Source organism: Perognathus longimembris, chromosome 2, assembly GCF_023159225.1.
Source record: "Perognathus longimembris pacificus isolate PPM17 chromosome 2, ASM2315922v1, whole genome shotgun sequence".
In the NCBI taxonomy this organism is placed as follows: Eukaryota; Metazoa; Chordata; class Mammalia; order Rodentia; family Heteromyidae; genus Perognathus; species Perognathus longimembris.
Genome location: NC_063162.1, coordinates 78,881,559 through 78,897,576, shown reverse-complemented (window position 1 = coordinate 78,897,576; position 16,018 = coordinate 78,881,559). Strand labels below are relative to the sequence as shown.

The window sequence follows — 16,018 nt, the reverse complement described above, 5'->3', positions numbered from 1 at the left end:
TACCATTACTGCTTTGAAGAGTCTGTGTAATTTAGAAGAATTCAAGACAGTCATTCTCTCTTTAAGAAAGTTATCCCACATATCTTACCATGCTTCTGGTGAAACAAGAAACATGAAGGCCCAAGCCCCACATTTGCCACCATATTCCTGGGAGGACAGACTTTCCTAGATGCTTACAGTTAGAAATCTCTTGGTTAGTTCAAAAATGTTGGCAAAATGAGCACCTTACCTTGAAACATCACATCCTTAAACAAATCTTAAATTGCAGATCGAGAGTTGAGAGTCTGACCCCAGACATATATAGACTGTAAATCAAAATAGTATTTCAACATGCATGTAAAAAAACATACACAAAAGTAACTTCTGGAAAATCAAAGTCTTGGCCGTGATTACACTAAGCTTTTTCATGGGAATGCCACTAACATTGTCAATCAATGACTTGTTTTTCCCCTTCTTTGTAGAAATGGAGGAGAGTTTTGAATCAGACCTCAGCTCTTTAACCAATTCCATAAATGGTGTGTCCAACCACTGCATGCCAGAAGCCATAATTCACTATGGTGACACGGATACAATCCCAGTGACATTCATTGGGGAAGTTTCTGATGATCCGGTGGACTCAGGGCTGTTGTCCAATGGCAACAACAATGCTGGTTCTATTGACAAGGGGGATGTTACCAGCAGAAGTGCTCACCCACTCCCATTTCAGCCTGAGAATAGCCAGCCACATGGAAGGAGATTGGAAGAAGGAGCTGAACCTTGCCCTCCATCCCAGGACATCACAAAAGGAATTCAATCCCCCTTACCCAACACCTCTCAGGATGGGAATTCAATTGAAATAGGGTCGAAAGTGACTTCTTTTACATCAGAACTTTACATACATGGCCTAAGTGCAAAGGGAAAAGGCAAGGTGCAAGGATCTTCTCACACTGAGAAGACTCAGGACATCCAGAGAGTGAATTCAAAGCCAACCATCAGAAAGGACAGTGACAATGACACACCAGCCTTGGTACCACCACCGTGGTCTCAGCGAGGCCACACACCAGGACGAAGCTCTGTACTTAAGTATGGCCTCACAACATACAAAATTGTTCCTCCAAAGTCAGAGATGAAGTGTTATGACAGGGGCGTGTCCCTCTCTACAGGTGCCATTAAGATCGATGAGCTGGGCAATCTGGTGAGTCCACAAGTGAATGGTGGCAGGACCATCTCCCTCTCATCAACTGTTGCTGAGTCAGAAGCTCCACCCATTGGGAGAGTGAAAGAGTTCTGGATGTGTACCTCAGCAGAAAAGCACGTGGACCAGCCCATAGAGAACTCTGCCAAGCAGAGCCCCACTCACACCACCACCACGACCTCACCAGCAAAACCACCACAAGACCACAGACTCCAGGCAGCCCAGCAACAGCCTGTCCCCCGAGAATATGGATCCCCTGTGGATGAGGAGAGAAGCCAGCCACCTTCAGTGGTCACCAAAGTGCCAGCAGCTAGCGCTACAGAAGTCCCATTCCTCAAACCTCAGAGAAGAACATCCAGCCAGTATGTGGCCTCTGCTATTGCCAAGCGGATAGGACCCATGAAAGTCCACAGCAGTGTGGCCAGGCAGCTGGGGAATTGTGAGAAGAGCCACGAAGACCGAGGACCAAAGCTGGTAGGATCACTTCCTACTATGAAAGACAACACAGCCTCCCCCAACCTGTACTCCGAGGCACAAGGAAAAAAGCCTGATACGAAGCAGCCCTGTGCCCGCCTTCACAGCAGTCCTGGGGTGGAGTTGGCTGTGGGAGCCCATGCCAGAGAGGAGGTCAGCTACCCAGCCAGGAAACTACCCACTCAAGACTGTCCTTCTGCTGTCCACAAAAGCTCCTATTTCCCACCAGTCCTATCTTCCCAGAAGGATCCTATTTCTGTGGGTCAGGGCTGTGGTTTTAGTGAAAAGCAAAGCACAAGTAACCAAAAGACCAGCTCAGCATCTGACCCCATGCACCCACCGGAAAGGGCACCCCCTTCCCCTCTGCACTTGGCAGAGGCTCCGAGTTCCAGCAGGGCACTGGTGAATGGCTCTACCTGGGTCTCAGGGAACAGTGAGTATCCATGCTCTCCAAAATTATCTAGCCGCATCATCCTAGAAACAGAGGAAAAGCCCAGTGTGTTAGCATCAAATGCCCATGAGACAGATGGGACTTTGCCACCCAGCATTTTTGGACCAAAGAAAAAATTCAAGCCTGTTATACAAAAACCAGTTCCAAAAGACACATCCCTGCACAGTGCGTTGATGGAAGCCATCCACACAGCAGGAGGGAGAGACAAGCTCCGAAAGGTGAGTGAGGGCATTCTTCTGAGGACAAGTGCAGGGAGCTCTTTACCCATGTCCCAGAACCTTAGAACAGCATCAGAGAGGCAAAGAAAGACTAGCAGCAGCAGCCAAGTTTAACACATCCTCTGATTCAACTGTAATTTCTGTCCCCTTTCTCCAGAACATGTGAATAGAATCACTAAGAGACTATAGTTGATAGCTTTCAGCTTTTCAGGCCCAAATTCCCTGTAGAAAAGATGTCAGCCAATGAAAGTGTATTTATCTGCCCAGCAGAGTTGAGTGGCTAGGGTGTAGGACTGTTCAAACATAGGTCTTAGAGCAGTGAATGTTTGTGAGATTTCTGTTGCTATAACAAAATGCCTGAGGCAATCAACTTAAAAAGGGGAAAGGTTTATTTTGGATTACCATTTGGAGGCTTCAGTTCATGATCAGTTGGCATGGTGCTTTGGGAGTTATAAAAACACAACACAGCAGGGTAGGGACATGTGACACAACAAACTACTTCATGGCCAGGAGCAGAGGGAACGAGAAAGAAACCAGAATCTCACTATCTCCTTCAGGGGTCCACTTTATGACCTCCTGGTAGACACCTCCCCACACACACAGATATACAGATAGACCTTCCAAAGGCTCTAACTCACAATAGTGCCATGCTGAAGATCAAATCTTTGACACAGGAGCCTCCGCCCACATTTAAGATTCAAGCTATAGTACACTAAAATGGGTTTTTAAAAAACCCAGTGGCTGACGCCTGTAATCCTAACAGGTACTCAGATGACTGAGATCTGAGAATTGTGGTTTGAAGCCAGATGGGGCAGGAAAGTCCATGAGACTCCCATTTCCAAAAAACCGGAAGTGGAGCTATGCCTCAAATGGTAGAGCATTAGCTTTAAGCAACAAATTTCAGGGACAGTGCCCAGGCCCTGAGTTCAGGCCGCAGGACTGGCACCAAAAAAATAAAAATTAGAGACACTGCAGTCCTGCACCGTTATTTGTCACTTATCAATGGAGGCATGTGCACGTTCTGAGGAATACATGGCTAGTAAGTTGATTGTGTCATTGCTCTAACATCACAGAGTGTGCTTACCCAATCCTGAAGGGCACAAGTCAAGTCATTCCACAGGGCCTTTTGCCAGAATTATGGGGCAAATGAAGATGGCAAGCCTGCTGCCAGTGTAACGTCCTAGGCACACTGTTTATAGTAAACTCTGAAAAGGATTCACCATAAGATAAGCATTAAAAATACAGTGAATGTATAAACCAGTAATAGCTAGTTTTCCTTATCAGGACTGTGAAGTACAAGTAATTGTACTAACATACAATTTTATGTCTGGTTCCTAGCTTCCTTACATGCTGTCACCTCAAGTATGTGAGCAATGCATTTAAGTAGGATGTTGATGTGGCTACAGAATGTTGATGTGGCTACAGGATCATTAAGCAACAAGAATTTCTCAGCTCCATTAGTCTTGTGAGTCCACAGTCATCTATGTGCTCCATTGATGACTGAAGCATGAGATACTACCATTTTTATTGGTAACATCATTACTGTTTTTGTTCATAGTAGGAATAATGTGATTGCACACTTCTTCCATTCTCTAGTTATCTCACATATAAAAATAGGACTTCATTGTTAAACCAGTGCTAATAATTAGGCTTTACTTTTGCCATATTCACAGAGAAAACAGAGTGCAGCTAAAGGTGGCCTAGCCCAGAGTCACACATCAACTGTACATTGGCACACATACTAGCTGTGAAAAGCAAGGATAAATAAGAAGACCAATTTGACATTAAAAGACAGCATTTACCAGTTGGCTTCTGCCTGTGATCCTAGCTACTCAGAAGGCTGAGATCTGAGGATCTAGATTTGAAGCCAGCCCAAACAGACAAACCCAAGAGATCTTTATCTCCCATTAACCAGCATACAGCAGGCATAACTTGTTGTCACACCTGATCTCTACAACCTTTGATTCTTATACATATGCCCTTAGATTACAGTGGCAAGTAAAAAATATCTCAAGTTGCAAATGTAGTTAGATATACTAACCCAGTGAGGCTCAGCCCAGCCTACATTTGGGGAATATCATCTAACTCAAAACCTACTATTTTTTTAATGTCTTGAATATCTCCTGTAATTTATTGACTACTGGGCTGAAAGGGCTGTGGGATGAGTTTTACATACCAAGGAAAAGCAGGCACTTTCAGTAGGCACCTGTGACCAATTAACAGAACCCATTTTGACCTCAACAGATACATAATGTTTTTCTCTCTCAAGCTACCTTCAAGTTAGCTTTCCTGTCTTTGGGCTGAAATGTGTTCCCACCATTCATATTCTAGACTGCCGAACACACTTCAGAGGGAGGACCAAAGAAACCATCCTACACAGAGGCAGAGAGTGAGCGATCTGCACTGTTGGCAGCAATCCGGGGGCACAGTGGTGCCTGTAGCCTGAGGAAGGTAAGGAGGATGGCCTCCCACCATGGGATGGTCTCAAATACCCACCCACCCCTCTCCCCAACACCCAAGGCTGTGGAAGCTTCTCTTGGTCCAGATAAATGGTACACCACCATAAGAGCAGCCATTCCCACCTGCTTAGCATGTTGTCACCCAATCTAGACTCCTCTCTTCAGGAGGCGACACTTCTTAAGAAAAGGAGAGAGCTCCCAGCCTCTTCTACCCTCTTTCTATCAAAACTCCTCTTGAAGCCTTACATGGGGCACTTTCCAATTTCCTTCAGATGCCCAGTGGCTTGAGGATTAGATAATCAGTCCACCAGGCCATCCCATCCTCCCACCTCAGTGACATTGCTTTGTGATGGCCTTGGCCCACCTGCAGGAACCCACATGGATCCAAGTGCAGGGGCAGGCTAGTGTCACCAGTGGCTTTCACATACAGAATGTGAGAAATAACATGACGTATACACTACTCCTGGGGTTCTCAGCATACACCTTACACATGGTGCTCAGATTTGTGTATCTGGCCTCTGGTTCTATCCTTATATGCCGCAGGAAGCTGCAAGACCAGAGAGGTCTTGGTAAGGCCTTACTGCCACATCCTGGTCCCGGTGACTTGTGACTTGGCAAAGTGCCTAAGGGTAGGTATCTAAGCCATTGGGCAGGCAGATTCCTCCAGCTTGTCTTCAGAGGAACTGTCTGAGATTCAGGGGTAGCATGGCTATATGCTGGCATCTTGGAAAGCACCCTTAAGGGCTTTTCACTGTACTTACTTTTGTCAGGCTCAATGAAAGACTGAGTGGCTAATAAGCAGCAGAAGTTTATTTCTTACAATTCTGGAAGTCCAAGGTTAAGACACTTTCAGATTTGGTATTTGGGAGTGACCCAATTCCTGTGCATAGATGGCACCTTCCAACCATGTCCTCACAGGATGGAAGGTATCAAGGACTCCCTGGTTCCCTCATATAAAGGCACTGATCCCATTCATGGGGACTTCACTCTCATGACTTCTTCCCCAGGGGCCCTACCGTTCCTGTGTGGATTCACATTTCCTGTGAGATCAGGATTGCATTAGTGTTTACTGTACCCCAATCCTTTAACCCTGTCATTGCTAGGTGTCATCACTTGCCTCTGAGGAGCTCCAGAGCTTCCGAGCTGCTGAACAATTGGCCCCAGGTTCAGAAAGTCCTCAGCAAGAACTCACTCTTCCGCCCCCACCAGCCCTGCCTGCCCCTCCCCTGCAGGCCTCCCAGGCTCCATCAGCAGCAAAGATGGCATCCAGGTTCAGCATGGACACCTTCAGCAATTCTGGGGATGCCAGGCAAGCCTTGATGGATGCCATTCGCTCTGGCACAGGGGCTGCGAGGCTGCGAAAGGTGAGCACGTGTGTGGGTGAAAGATGGAGAGCCAGAATCCAGCAGCCTCGCTTCTCAGTAAGCCTGCACTTGGCATGATCCACAAGCACTCAGCAGGTGAACAGTAAGACAGCTTTCCATGGGAGGTGCTGCCCAGGTGACTGTGGTGGCAGAACCCAGAGAAAGAGCCCAGAGCTTGTGCCATTAATGCATAAACCTAGCATTCTTTTCTGCTTCCTTCCTTTCCTCAATTTTCCCTTTTTTTCCTTCTTCACTCCTTTCCTTTTCCCTCTCCTTACTTCCCTCCCCCATCCCTTTCTATCTGCCTGCTTTGCTCCTTCCCTCCCTCCCCATCCTTTCCTTCTCTTCCTGCTTCTTCCATCTCTCCCTTCTTCACTTCACTCTCCTCACCTTCTCTCCTCCTTTTCCTGATGGAAGTCTCCTCCCTGGTTTCTCTCTGTGTATGATCCAGGGCAGGTCTGAATACCTGTTACCTACCTGGTCTGAGTGGAATTGGTAGCCCCTGCCAATAGGAATCCTCAAATAAGGGGCACTTGAGCTATGTGACTTCAGAGTTCTGTCTGGGATTCTGAATGTGCACCAGTCCGATCTCCCTGTCGCCTACTTGCTGAGTTTGGGGGACTTGAGCTAGTAGGGATGATGGGGTCTTTTTCCTTTTCATCTTCTGGGAGATTATTGCCACATCCTAAGCTTAAGTTTTGACTGAAAAGTCTGGTACTAAGGGTTATCCTCACTTCATGTAGGAGGTGAACAGAGTCCACACAGGTCTCTGCGGGAAAAGTTTTTGTCACAAGAGACAGGATATGTGCTCCTGCAGAGAGCAGGTCACCCACAGGGCAGGGCTGGGCTACCCCTCCCCCTTCATGTTCCACTCAGGAACCTAAAGGGCCAAAGGAGAAGAGGGGCTCCTTGACAGCATGGCTGCGAAAGTTTGTGTCTCTCTGGTGTGGATTCCATGGGCACCCAGCGGTCCCCAGCTCTGTTACCCTGTGACAGAGCCAGAGAAACTCCACTCTCTGTGGCTTCCCAAGCTAACTCAGGAGCCATTTTCCCTGTCAGAACCAACCACAGTCTGGAAATATTAAGTGGAAATTTTCAGAAATCAACAGTTGATGAGTTTTTAGGTAACATTTGTATAGTGTGTAACCATTGTTTTAGTTTATTATAGTCATTAATCGTGCTCTTGCATAATGTATTCATTACAGAAGTAAATTTTATCAGAGGTGTGTCTGTCTAGGAAGAAACAGCATTGGGGGTTAGTGCCATCTTCAATTTCAGCATCGCTTAGAGACTTAAAAATGTGTCCCCTACAGATAAAGGATACACATTCCAGGTCCCTAAGAATAAGGGTAATGGCCACGCTGTGTTCTTACTGCCCATATACATCACCTCATTGGTTGACGTTGGAAGCTTTGCAAAACTGACCTGCTGGGTTCCTGAGGACATTGGATGCAGAGAGCTCTAAGGGCTCAGGCTCTTCGTGAACAAGTGGTGGGCCACAGGGGTACAGACGTAAACTTAGGACTTCCTTTCTCTGAGAATGCTTTCCAGAAAGGAAAAACCTATAGAATTGGCAAAGGAAAGGAAGTTAGCCAGGCAAAGGAAAGGAAGTTGTGCTTTGGGAAAGCAAGTGGGGAGAAATGAGTAGATATGGATGAGAGAGGCTCAAGGCACGTGAGGATAGCCAGGTGTGCTAGGAGGACAGGGTGGGCAGCAAGGCCACCAGCCATGCTCACAGGCAAGGTTTCTGGGTCTGGAAAGCACTGGCCAGGGTAGGAGAGCATGTCTGACACCATCTTAGCTTTCTGTCAGCTACTTAACACCCAGCAGAATTAATTTTAATTTTTTTGTATTGGCCTAAGTTTGTAACCCCCCCCCATTTACTCTAGGACATGCTAATTGGTAAGTATGCAAATAGCATTTCTGAGGTTTTGATGCCTGAGCAATTTATACAACATGATTTGGGGCTGCAAGCTAGGCCAAGTATGACACTTGACAGTGCCACACTGTCAAGTTCCTGTCACTACCTGAGCCCAATGGCCAGGAGCCTTCTCTACCTGCTGCCTTGTGGTAGAATCACATAAATCTGCTGGACAATGTGGCTCAGGAGGTGAGGAATAACATGGTGCTCCTGCTGATCCGTCCTTTCAGTTTCCTGGGGAGATGCACAGGTGCCCCTGATCCTGGTTAGCTTCCCTGAACCCATGAGAGATTCTCTTCAAAGTGTATCCCTGCCTTCCTTTCCTGTAGGCTTGCCCTCTCTCCCTGCTCCTCCATGTTGAGAAACAATGGAGGGCGTTTGGCAGCCTCTGCGATCCAGGCCATGGCTTGATGCTTTTCTCACCAGTTGGTTTGATAGCACCATCCTGCTATGCATGGACCTGAGGGGTTTGTGTTGTCTTTGCAGCAAGTACTTCGCAGTATGTTGTATGGGCCTAGAACAGGAAATCCCTGGCACTTTGCCTCTTGTTCTTTCTCTTGCTTCCTTTTACCACTAGGGCTTCTAGGAGCTGTGCTAACCATAGGCAAAATGCCACCAACCTGAGGTTTTAAATATGAGCTGAGCCTCCCCAGCAGTCAAGGTGTGCAAACAATGCTTTGGCTCCCAAATGCTCAGTGAGGATTTCTGCCTGTCCATGGGGCGCAAGGAGAGCAGGACATGGGATGCCCATGGCAGAAAAACCTTACAGTATCACATTTAAGTGGGAAAGTTCATTGTCCTTCCTTATAACTCAGGTGTCCCATGGATACAAATGCTAAAATACAGAAGGAAAAGAAATGGCTTTTCTCCAAGTTGATCTGATCATAGCTTTGCTCACAGAATGGACTCAGTGTCCCATCCACACTCAGGCCCCTGCCTTCTTCCCACAATAAACAACAAAACCACGTATTAAATACACTTTTTCAGAGGGCCTGGAAATACACACCTAGGGGTACCCTCCACATCCATATCTTTGAAATGTGCCTATCCAGTGCATCATTCCATGCACCCTTGCAGAGAACCTGCCAGGGGCTCAGGCACTAGGGGAGCACTAGGAAAGGTCAGTGAAACATCACTGTATATCCACAGAGACAAAGGGAGGCTACAGGATTTGTTATTGGTCTTAGGAACTTTTCTGAACAAATGATAGCTGGGTGCCAGTAGGTTACACCTGTAATCCTCAATACTCAGGAGGCATAGATCTGAGAACTGAAGTTTGAAGTCAGTCCAGGAAGGCCAATCTGAGAGAATCTTATCTCCAATTAACCAGCAAAAAACTGGAAGTGGAGGTGCCGTTCAAGTGGAGAAAACCATCCTCGAGCAGAAAAAAAAAAATTAACCACGATCAGTTTTAGGCCCTGAGTTCAAGCCCCAGGACCAGCATGAGTCAGTGAGTTACTGAGTGAGTGTAAAAATCCTATCCCCTCTTTCCTGTGTGTTCTTCTTTTCCGATAGGTGGCAGGGGAGGCCCCTCCTCCTCATCTGTCTAAAAGCAAAAGCTATGGCTTTTATTCTATGACTTGGTTGTCTTGGCCTTACCTAGGTCAGTGCTGCTACTGTGCCCAGATATCAGTTGCTGTCCATCTTAAGAACTCATTGGAGCCAGGGCACACAGGTGCCCACTTTCCCACTCATGTGTTACGGATGCCGACACTCACGTTTCGTGCTCCTTGGCTTTGACCATAATCCCTGTGAGAAATGACTAGACATGTAACACCATGAGGAGGCCCCAAGCCAGAAAGGACAGACAACAACAAACCTCCCTTCTGGTAAGCAAGCCTAAGAGAACTACAAGTTCCCGGGAATAGGGAACAGTGATTTATGTCCGGACAGAGCCAACTCATGAACCAGTTACATCACATTGGGTTTGGGGTACTTATTATGTAAGCCTCTGCTAGCTTCTGGTTTAAAGTGGATGGCTTCAAGGTACAGGGACAGAATTCTATCTTTAGAAGTTTTTGCGCAGAGTCCTTCTGACAGTTCTCCAAGTTGCCTGCCATCTCTCTCTGCCTGCCATCTCTCTGTTGGGACTCCCAAAAGCAGGGACCACCCTCAGGGGTTTCACAGATGTAACACTTTACACTTTTCCACTCAATCCCCACTCATTGAGACCTATAGAGATTAATCCCCAAACTCTCTGAGAGGCTCCTTGGGTGCCCAGATTGGATTTACTCACCCCCACCCCCAGCTTTCCCCCACCCAACACCACATGGTTTTCCCTTTGGAGAACAGGTCACAGCTCTGATTTCCCTAAGAGCTGCTTGAGTTGTTATTGACAGTGTGTCTGTCCTTCCAAAACATAGGCTCCAGGAGTTCTGTCCATCATCTCATGAATTGGAACTGAGTGGATGTTCATTTATTGTAAGGAGCAGAGAGGCTTCATTTATTGTATGCTATGCACACACACCCCACTATGACTTCTGTCAATGTGTTCATAACTCATTATTTCATAATCATTTAAACACCTTGCCAAGAATCCACTTCAAGCTAGAAGCACCCACTTTCCTTTTTTTAAAACACATGCTCACATGTGCACCTGTGTGTGTGTGTATGAGAGAGAGAGAGAGAGAGAGAGAGCGCTTGTGCCAGTTCTAGAGCTTGAACTCAGGGCTTGGGTGCTGTCTCTGAGCTTTTTTGCTCAAGGCTAGCCTAGCATTCTGCCACTTGAACTACAGCTCCACTTCCACTTCTGTATGTTTTTTTAAAGGTTGATTGTTTTATTTTGATGTCCACTTCATGAAATGCCTGAGTATTATTCTAATAAATTATTGTTTTCATTCCCTTTATCTTTCATGTAGTTTTTTTTTCCATTTCTTTATTGTCAAAGTGATGTACAGAGGGGTTACAGTTTCATACGTAGGTCAGTGCATACATTTTCTATGCAATTTATTACCTCTCCTCCCTCATTTTCCCCCGCTTCCCCTGTCTCATTCCCCCCCCCCCATGAGTTGTACAGTTGGTTTACACCATATAGTTTTATAAGTATTGCTGTTGCATTGGTTTGTCTTTTTATCCCTTGTCTCTCAATTTTGGTATTTCCTTTCCCTTCCCTAGTTCCAATACACCTATATGCAATATCCAGGGTACTAAAATCAGTTACCGTGATATCAGGGGTAAAACTACGAGAAAGACAAAAGAAAAAGAACATAATTTCACATGGTATGTTGAAAATAACATACCACTTGTTTCCATAACTTGGGGTTCATTTCAGTTAGCATCATCTTATGTGTTCATATGGACATAGCTATTGAGCTCTTGTGCGCTTCTGCTAGGATAATCCTATTTTTAATTTTTAATATACCTTTATTGTCTTTAAGTAGTTTTACAAAGGAGTTGCCATTTAACAAAGCTGCTTGAGAAAGTAGGGAGTTTTCTGCCTCTCCAGTCTTTCATTTCTGGGCCTACTTGCATCCTCTAAAGTCAGCTACTAGCTCCATCTGTAAGCTTTTTGTTGCTCAGGCTTGACGAGCCCAAGATGGGAGAGGTAAGTCAGCTAGAGAGCTTCAGTGAGCTCTTACCTATGTCTTTACTGCCTCCATGTATCCGCTTCTATTATCACCATGCATTTTACCTTTCTCCACCTAGACTATTCTATTTGGTGGCAAGTAAGCAAACTACAACATCAGTAAATTTGTAGCCTTCTATGCTGGCTTCACTTGCAAGTCACAATCTGTCACTGAAAAAAAATTCAAAAAAATTGTTTAGGAAGACTGCGCCTTATAGGAGGCCAGGGAAACTTCCTCACAACAGCTCTAAGCTATGAAACAAAGCATATGGCCTCCTTCTTAGACAGACACTGCCTTCTTCTCTCCTTGCACACCCCTGTGTGGTTGCTCCAGGCCAAAACTGGTCCCTTGCAGGCTGGAGAGGCATCTGTGGTGGTATCTGACACAGTGCCACTCACCAGTGTGGCAAATCCAGGGCTTTGCTCGTGCTGAATGTAGACTTAAGCTTCATTGGTGGTTAGCTGTAGCACTTACGCCTCTTTTGTGATTCTTACCTACTTAGATCTTTTCTCTGCTGTCCTTCTGTATTTTCCCTTTTCATGACGAATGTCAGGAAGTACTTCTTGCTCCTCTGAAACATTTTTTTTAACTTACTGAGAGCTTTTCCAGTATGAATTTCACCATACCATTGCTGTCGAGTGCTGGTGAACATACCCTGCAGGCCTCCAAATGGCCACCAATTCACATGCCATAGCAGAGGCATCCTGCAGTGCTGACACCCAGGTGGCCAAGTGAGGCCAAGCATAGCTACAGCCTGTGTGAACAGAAGCTGAGCCGCCCCTCTTTCCTCACTGTCTTGCCCTGGAACAACCCTTACCAGCCCGATTTTCCTCTTAGCCCATGTGCCTAAAAATTTTGCTTGGCAAGGTGGAAAGGTTTCTTCAGAAAGAATGGATGCCTGCTAGCACTTTGTGAGCCATGAATACTTACTCAGCTTGCTGCCCCCTCCGCAAACCTCCATGTTGGCTTCATGGAACCCAGTCACTGGATAGTTAACATCTGGAGTATCCTCCCAAGGCCCATGCATCACAGACTTGATACCCAGATCATGATGTCACTGGAAAGTAGAACTTTATAAGATGAGACATAGTGAAAGGTCATCTGGTCAAAAGGGTGTGACCTTGAAGGGACTAGTAGGGCCCCAGCCCCTTCTGTCTCTTTTCTGCTTCCCCCATGAGGTAAACAGGTTTGCTGGGTCACACACCGCTGTCACAACGTACTCCCACAGTCCCAAAGCTAAGGCCAAGCAGTCATGGAAGCCTCTCAAACTGTAGACCCAGGTTTACCTGTTCTCTGTGTCAGTTATCACAGGAACTTGCTTGCATCATGAGAAGCTTGGCCTGTACAGTGAGCTCCATGAAATGCTGGTGCTCTGGAAAAATGAGAGAAACTGTGCAGGAGAGTGAGGCAGCCACCATGCAAATCCGTCCTCTTCACTTGCTTACACAGTCTTGTTTGAAATCCTAGAACAACATTCCTTGTCAAAGCCAGCCACAGGGTTTGCTGCATGTGAAGCCTGTACAGGCTTCGTCTTCTTGTAAAATTGGTTGATCAAGCCCCATTCAGGTGGTGATGGTTGTGTATGGGATTATTCATGTCATTTTGTATGAAAAATGTCAAAGATATGGAAAGGATGAAATAAGTATATATTAAACACCCTGGACCTATCCCCAAGAGCTTGCCATAACCTGCTTTATTTGTTGTGACCTCTTATCTGTCCACGTTTCCACCTTTCTGCCCACCTTACATGAAACTTTTTTGCCTGACCATCTGCATCCTCCTCTGTGTACAGACACTGAATAACTAACCGCATCTATGTCCACTGCAGGTGCCCCTGCTCGTGTGACCCACAGATACCTGTCAGATGGCTGCAGGAACTCATCTGTAGGACATCCATAATCACCACTCAAGGGTCCTGCATGGCCAGGAACATCAAGAAACGGTGTCTCTCTTGTCTCCAGGCCAAAGCACGCCCAGTGGATTTTTGGTGTTCCTGTGTTGTGGTTGGACGGGGGATGGGGCTATGTTGCTATGCAGCTGTGTGCCAAGAAAACGTGATTTGCCTCTATTTGGAATTGCCAATAAAGTATTCTTGTTGGCAGATTAAGGGGATACAAAGGCTGGAGCCCAACACTCAAATTTGCTTTCTGGGCACCAAGTAAAGAACCATGTCTTAGATTGATTTTGGACCATATAGATTGATTTGGATCATATAAAAATGGTTAAAATCACTTGTTTAAAATCATTTAAGTTCTAAGGGGAAGCATAAATCAACAGAAACAGCACATTGTCCATTACAGGATATTCTGTGCTCGGGGATAAGAGTGGTAAAACACTCTGCAAAGATGACCTTTGTTGAATAATAAATCTATTAGATTCTTTTTTTCCTGTTAATATTTTGATAATTGTACAGAACCAACTAGGTTCTTACTCCTCAGCTCTTTGTTAGGCTATTGCTGCACAGAAGGTCTTAGACTATACTAACTAACTATACTATACTGACTAGCTAAGCATTTAAAAATGGAAATACTGCCAGACAGCACACCTGGCCTACTGGATCATATGGACAAGGACAGTTCTGAGTCCTCTCAAGGTGATGGTGGTGGTGATGGTGGCAGAGATACACGGACACTGGAGGGGATAACATGTGTCCCTGCTTGGACAGCTGTCCCCAGGCTATGAAGTACAGCAGGCCACCCCTGGGGACCCTGTGTACTGAGCACAGAAGCTCTTCTAGGAGCATTGTGCATCTTGAAGAGTGCTGAGGAACAGGCTGCTGGGCACCTGTATGCTACAGAGAGTGGATCAGAGATGCCCTTTGGTATTCTGCCCCTCCTGTTTGATCACAGGCTCCCTCCCATCAAGGCTGGCCCTTGTGTTCTCTGACAGTCTTCTTGTAGATCAGGTGCTCCTTATTCATAAGAAAGCTTAACGAGTGCAGTAGGTTTTTGTAGGCCTCTACAACCTTCTGTTATGTGGAGAAAATCCCAGAGAAAGCACTGGAAATGAAGAATTCATGAAATAAAAGTGTTATCTCAGTGAGGGAAAAAAAACAAAAAGAATGATGGAATCACTGAAATATTTCCCAATTCTTTTGACCTAGACATCAGGTACACTGGGAACTGCATCTGGTTACATTGCTGAGTTTACTCCATGAGGCAAGAGCTACCAGCCAATTTCCCTTAGTCACAGCTGTGTACTGTTTCTTTTAGTGCCACAAATAAAGGAAGATCAAGTTGTAGAACTGTTGTGTGAATTTTATGCTACAAAATGGAAAGGAGGGACTCATTGATTCATTCAGCCAACACTTTGGGTACTGGTGTATTTTAGCTCATCATTCTCAGGTTTCAGTTTGATCATTTGGCTCTGTTGCTCTGGGCCTGAGATGACATCATAACAGAAGTACATGGTGGAGGAGCTACCCCCCTCATGAAGGCCACCAAGCAGAGCACTCTCTGTGATCCCCAGTACCCCCTTAAGGCCATACACCAGCTACCTGACTTCCTCCCACTAGTCCTTACCTCCTAAAGTTGCCACCACCTCCCAACAGTGCCCTAGCCTAGAGACCAAGCCTTTAGGTACATTCTAGAACCAGACTATAGCAAGCTGCCTTCTGTACTTCTCTGGATAGTAAAAATTTGGTGGTCACAGGGGGCCTAGGCAACTGAGCCATCCCAGAACTATAAAACATTTGTCAAATTGGTATGCAACTTAAAAGGGACGAGACTAAATCTATGATATCCATCGCACAAAAAACTACCAACAGAAAGAGAGAGAGGGGGAAAGAGAAAGAGAAAAGGAAAAGGCCAGCCCCCAAAGTATAGCAGAATCCCTCATCCCATGCCTCTTTCATGGGTCCATGATTCTGTTCTCCTTTCTTGACTCACATCCGTGGGCACATCCCACATCAGCTTCATCCTGAGGATGAAGGACATCCTGAGGACACTATGTGTCCTCTCTTTGTACAGGATGCTCACTGCACACACACAGGGCCCAGTTGGTACTCGGAATCTGACCCCATCAGCAGCTTCCTTCTGGGGGAAGCAGTGGGAGAGCTAGAGAAGCAGGGCGCTTCTTCCCTCTTCTCCCCTCTCGGGCTCCTCCAAGCCTCCTGGCACCAAGCCACATAGAAGTTTCTAGGGCCAGAGTAGCTCTACAGCTTGGCTACTGCCTGGCAGCAACTTGAGTGGTTGTTGGAGATAGGCTGTCCAGACTCTCAAAGTGGGGCAAGGGTGCATTTTCTCAAGGAAACCTGGGCTCAGAGGTCCCAGCTGACCCTCACATTGACTAGTCAAAGTGCTCTACTGCAGTGAGGACCCACTCACACTTTTCCTTGATAATAATTTTACTTTTATTTGTTATTTTTGCCATGAACATACTGTTTCCAGGAT

The 16,018-nt window shown here is 46.1% G+C and overlaps 1 protein-coding gene across 7 annotated transcripts in view; it reads left to right on the top strand.

The window, feature by feature from the left end:
* The window catches only part of Cobl (cordon-bleu WH2 repeat protein), a 224,887-nt gene extending 210,333 nt beyond the window's left edge, over positions 1-14,554 (top strand). For all 7 annotated transcript variants that reach the window (XM_048339579.1, XM_048339577.1, XM_048339583.1 and 4 more), the window contains 4 exons: positions 462-2,317; positions 4,649-4,768; positions 5,880-6,140; positions 13,456-14,554. In XM_048339579.1, coding sequence (XP_048195536.1) covers positions 462-2,317; positions 4,649-4,768; positions 5,880-6,140; positions 13,456-13,473 — 2,255 coding nt within the window. In that variant the 3' untranslated portion in view covers positions 13,474-14,554. The remainder of the gene's footprint in view (positions 1-461; positions 2,318-4,648; positions 4,769-5,879; positions 6,141-13,455) is intronic.
* Positions 14,555-16,018: the final 1,464 nt, after the last annotated feature.